This window comes from Crocuta crocuta, unplaced genomic scaffold, assembly GCF_008692635.1.
Source record: "Crocuta crocuta isolate KB4526 unplaced genomic scaffold, BGI_CrCroc_1.0 scaffold267, whole genome shotgun sequence".
NCBI classification, from domain to species: Eukaryota; Metazoa; Chordata; class Mammalia; order Carnivora; family Hyaenidae; genus Crocuta; species Crocuta crocuta.
Genome location: NW_027531899.1, coordinates 4756283 through 4760964, shown reverse-complemented (window position 1 = coordinate 4760964; position 4682 = coordinate 4756283). Strand labels below are relative to the sequence as shown.

Below are 4682 nucleotides of genomic sequence, written 5' to 3'. Positions count from 1 at the left end.
AAGAAGATGAGGACTGGAAAGTGCCCCAGGTTTGGTCACTGAGGGGTGACCCCTGGGCTTGGAGGAGCAGTTCTGGGGGAATGGCGGGGACACGCAGGAGCTGCACTGTGGCTAGCTGCTGGCCAGGAGAGAGGGCCCAGTCGCCGCCTAGGGGAGGACAGCTCCTTCCTCAGCGGGGCAGTCACGAGGGCAAGACAAGGTGGCTGACCTCACCCTCCACTGTGGTATGGGTGCCCCACCCCCACTCTGTCCCTTCTCCCAGGGACAGCTGGTCAGAGGGGAACACGACTCCAGCCGGACATGCTATTTGGCCGCAAGGTTGTGACTCTTCGGTCCAGCCAGGACTCCTGGGGGGGAGGGAAGGGCCTGGTCTCCTGTCCTTAACCTGGAAGTCTGAACCCTGTGGGGACAGAAGGAGGAGGAAACCAGAAGGTACGGGTGTTGGGGTGTCTGGGAAGGACCCTGGGGTCCGGGCTGGCCTGTGGGGGTCAGGGTGTCTTCCCCAAGCCAGGGGACACCCTCTCTGGGTCCCACAGGTCTCCCTTCCCTATTCCCTGGGCAGCTGGATACCAAGCAGCCCTTGCTGTGCTCTGCTATGTGGACAAACAGTGATTTAATCTCCACAGACCCAGGTGGCCTGAAATGCCACAGCGGCGGTGCGAGACCTGGCCTGCCACAGCCGGCCACCTTCCCTTTGTTTGTCTTGGGAGGGGCAGTTGCTGAGCAAACAGGGAGGGGAAATCCTGGATTCTGTCTCCTCCGCGCCATCAGCCGGGATCAGCCGTTACCTAGGCCCCCGGGCCTGTGGGGCCCGCTCAGGCCTGGCGTGTGTGGAGGGGAGCTAGGCTGGCTGGTGTATAGAAAACCCAGGGCTTGGCCATGGTGAGTGCTCAGACAAAATAAACCCCAGCTCAGGGGCACGCGCACAGGTTCACGGAGCACTTACTGTGTGCTGGGCCCTGGGCGCCCCCCCCCCCCCAAAGTCAGAGCTGTCTGACGTGACCCAACCACCATAGGAGGTGGGCGTCAGGCTCTCCGGTTTCCAGAAGAGGAAACTGAGGCTCAGGGTCACGAGGAGAGGACATTGACAGCGGTGGGATTCCCACCCAGACCTCTCTCACCCCTACTCTGAACCTCACCTGGGCTGTGGAGCAGTGGGGGTGGTGAGAGGCAAGGCTTCTCCCCTTCACCTCTCTTTTTTCTCCCCCAGAGACCGTGCGGTTATCCAAGGCCCCAGAGCCGGCAGGCGGAGCCCTTCCCATGGCCGAGCTCCTGCCCCAGCCCCCGTGGCCGTCCCCGGCTGAGGGTGGTGTCCAGGACCCTTCAGTACCCGCAGTCGAGTGGCAGAATCAGCAGCCACAAGGTGGCAGAGCGGAGGGCCTGTCCCCTGAGCCCTGGAGGATCCTGGAGGTGCCCTCCATTTGCATAACACCATCCAGTGATGGAGAGTCACCCCCTTGCACCCCGAGCCCCCAGCGCCTACGACTGCCGAGGACCCCAGACCTGGAGAATCTACCCCAGGACAGGTCAGACCCGGGTGTTGGGACAAAAGAGAGGTGCTGTCTCTCTAGGGACCCGTGCTGGAGGGTGGCTGGCACTGTCCACGTGCGGGAGCTGAAGGTCAGTTGGTGTGGCCGGGCTGGAAGTTGTGAAATAGGTACACAAATAAAACCAGGCAACTGGGACCATGTGCAGGGACAGCACAGCTGAGCTGTCTGCTCCCGGCTGAGTACTGCCTGCACGGGGGATGCCCCTTTGACACACCCAGTGCTTTTCGTTTTTTCTTAAAAGTTTTTAAATGTTTATTTATTTCTTTTTGAGAGACAGAGAGAAAGAGAGAGGCAAAAAGAGAAGGAGACACAGAATCCCACGCAGGCTTCCTGCTGACGGTGCGGAGCCGGACATGGGGCTCGAACTCACAAACTGTGAGATCGTGACCCGAGCCCAAATCAGGAATTGGAAGCTTAACCAACTAAGCCACCCAGGTGACCCTCTAGTGTTTTTCAAACTGTGGATCATGATCATTTAAGGGCCGTGAAACCAAGGTAGTGCGTTGCAATTAGCACTTTTTCCAAACAGAAATAGGGTAGAATTGAAAATACAATGTATGAGGCATAGTGAATAAGTGTGGTTCCTGCAACTTTTGTGACATTACATATATTTATATTACATACATATCACAGGTTTCTTGTACTGGAGGCCAGGTGTAGAAGGTATGTCTTGCTGTAGCTCATGGGAAGCACAAAAAATAGAAAAGAAATTGAAACAAAACTTCTGCGAATAAACCCTGACTCTGGCACAAGGAGACAGAACTGAAGGTTCAAGGCTGCGGGGGGTGGAAAAGAAGAAAGAACTATACTGGCTCTGAGTAGAAATGTCCACTGTGGTTTCTTCCGACAACGGATGCTAGATAAGAGTTAAGGTTTATGAAATACAGCTCTGTGTATCTGTGTGGAGAAATCTCCTAAACAACAATGATGCAGACAGCAAATTGTAAAATGATACAGTAGGAGCCTAATCGTGTGTATCTTTCAAAAGACATTGAACAATAGGGTATATTGTTGACAGATGCATCCTGATGTGAAAAAAATGATGGGAAAGGGCACAGGAGGAACAGGCATCAGCTTCAGGGAGGTGGGAACCTCCGGGATAGGACCCAAGAAAGGAGGGATGGGGAGTTGGGTCTTTAGCTGTGCCTGTAATCGTTTATTTCTTTAAAAAAAATTTTATTATTTGTGTTTTGAGAGAGAGAGAGAGAGAGAGAGAGAGCAGGGGAGGTACAGAGATAGAGGGAGACACAGAATCCGAAGCAGCTCCAGGCTCTGAGTTGTCAGCATAGACCCTGACACGGGGCTCTAAACCACAAGCTGTGAGATCATGACCTGAGCCAAAGTCGGCCCCCAAATGACTAAGCCACCCAGGCGCCCCTCGTTTATTTCTTTAAAAAAAAAAAAAAGAAAGATCCAAAATGAAAATGGCAAAATATCCACATCCATTGTATATGGATGGTGGGGATGATCGTTTTATTTTTTTTCCTGTTTGAAATAAGTATTCCCTAATTAAAAATTTAAAAGTACTTCAAAAGAAGAAACAGGCAAAGAGAAGTACAGTTGACCTTTGACCAAAGCGGGGGGGTTAGGAGGCACTGACCCATCATTCAGTCAAAAATCCAAGTGTGACTTTTGACTTTTCAAAAATTTAGCCACTAATAACCTGTTGGCCAGAAGACTTCCCTGTAACATACACAATCAACACATATTTTGTATGTTATCTGTATTATACACTGTATTCTTACAATAAAGCAAGCTAGAGAAAAGAAAATGTTTTCAAGAAAATCATAAGGAAGCCAAATACAGGTGCACTACTATACTGTAAAAAAAAAATCCATGTATAAATGTATCCACGTAGTTCAAACCCATGTTGTTCAAAGGTCATCTGTATAGAGAAAGAGAGCTTTGAAGCAGAGGGAGATGGTGGAAGGAGGGCCCAGGATCTGAGAGAAGAATGCAGCGGGAGCAGCAAGTGCAAAGGCCCCGGGGCAGGAATGTGTCTGGTGAGTTAGAGGAACAACAGGGAGGCTGGGTGGTGGGGAGGTATGCAAAAAGAGAAGGAGGAGGTGAAGTCAGAATGGTGACAGGGGCCACTAGGCCCTTAGATTCTGGGAGATTTTGTGGGTGGGGTGGATAGGAATTGCTGAGAGATTTGTATGTAGATGTGAGGGAAAGAGAAGGGTCAGGAAAGATGAAGCTTTGGGCCTTCCATCAACCAAAATGGAGAAGTGGAGCGGGTTTTGGGCAGGGGTGGGGGGTGCTGCCAAGGTGTAGAGAGAGATGGGAACGGAATTTTTTCAAGAGGTAGGAACAGAATGTCACAAGGAAGGGAGCCAGTCCGCTGCTGGGGTGCCTCTGGCCAGGAGCTGTGAGGTGGGTCTCACTTTCCGTGTCTTCAAGCAAGGAGCCCGGGACATCACCAGACAGCCCCAGCAGGGATGGCCGCAGGCTACATGTCACAGCAGCGTTGTGGCCAACTCTGCAGCCTACCCGCTGCGTGACCTGGGCCAAGTCACTTCCCGACTTTGAGGAGGGGCTTCCCCATCTGTAAAAGGGTTGCCGCCCCCCCCACTTATGCGCTGTCCCATGGGAAAGCCCTTCACCACAGAGTTAGTGGGATCTCCAGGCCTGGGGTGACTTGCCCAAGGTCACGGCACAGCTAAGAGTCAGGGGGGCTGGATTCTAACTTGGTCTGGCTGACGGGGACTGGGACTGAGAAGGGTCCCCAGATGTCGAGGACCTCCTGGGCCAACACGGGGTGGGGGGTGGAAACAGATGGGAAGAGGGAGCCGGCCTACAGGCCCCACCCCGTTCCTGCCAGCGGCTCGCCGCCCCCACCCCTCCGTTTCCCAGAATCTCCGTCCCACCTCTCGGGTTCCGCCCTGGGAGGCCGGCAGCTCCCGGCCAGGGGCAGAGCTGTAGCCGAAGACCCTTTCCGGCCACCAGGGGACAGGGTCGCAGCCGGTGCCAAGGCAGCTGCCACGGCGGTGTTTCGTTTCAATCAACTGTTCCTCTTTCTATCCATCTGTCTCTGTTCATTTCTCTGCCTCCTTCCATTCTCAGTCTCTATCTTTTCTCTTCCTCTCGCCTGTTTCGGTATCTCCGGCGTCCCAGCTGCGCCTCTCGGTTCCC

General features: G+C 53.6%; 1 protein-coding gene across 4 annotated transcripts in view; it reads left to right on the top strand.

The window, feature by feature from the left end:
- The first annotated feature begins 341 nt into the window (after positions 1-341).
- Positions 342-4682, top strand: part of GRAMD1A (GRAM domain containing 1A) — a 24614-nt gene continuing 20273 nt past the window's right edge. The window contains exons 1-2 of one of the 4 annotated variants that reach the window (XM_077773687.1): positions 342-432; positions 1211-1526. In XM_077773687.1, the coding sequence (XP_077629813.1) occupies positions 1261-1526 (266 nt within the window). In that variant the 5' untranslated portion in view covers positions 342-432; positions 1211-1260. Of the gene's footprint in view, positions 433-1210; positions 1527-3452; positions 3554-4682 lie in introns of those variants that run through there. The other 3 variants (XM_077773685.1, XM_077773686.1, XM_077773688.1) reach the window with 3 other exon arrangements.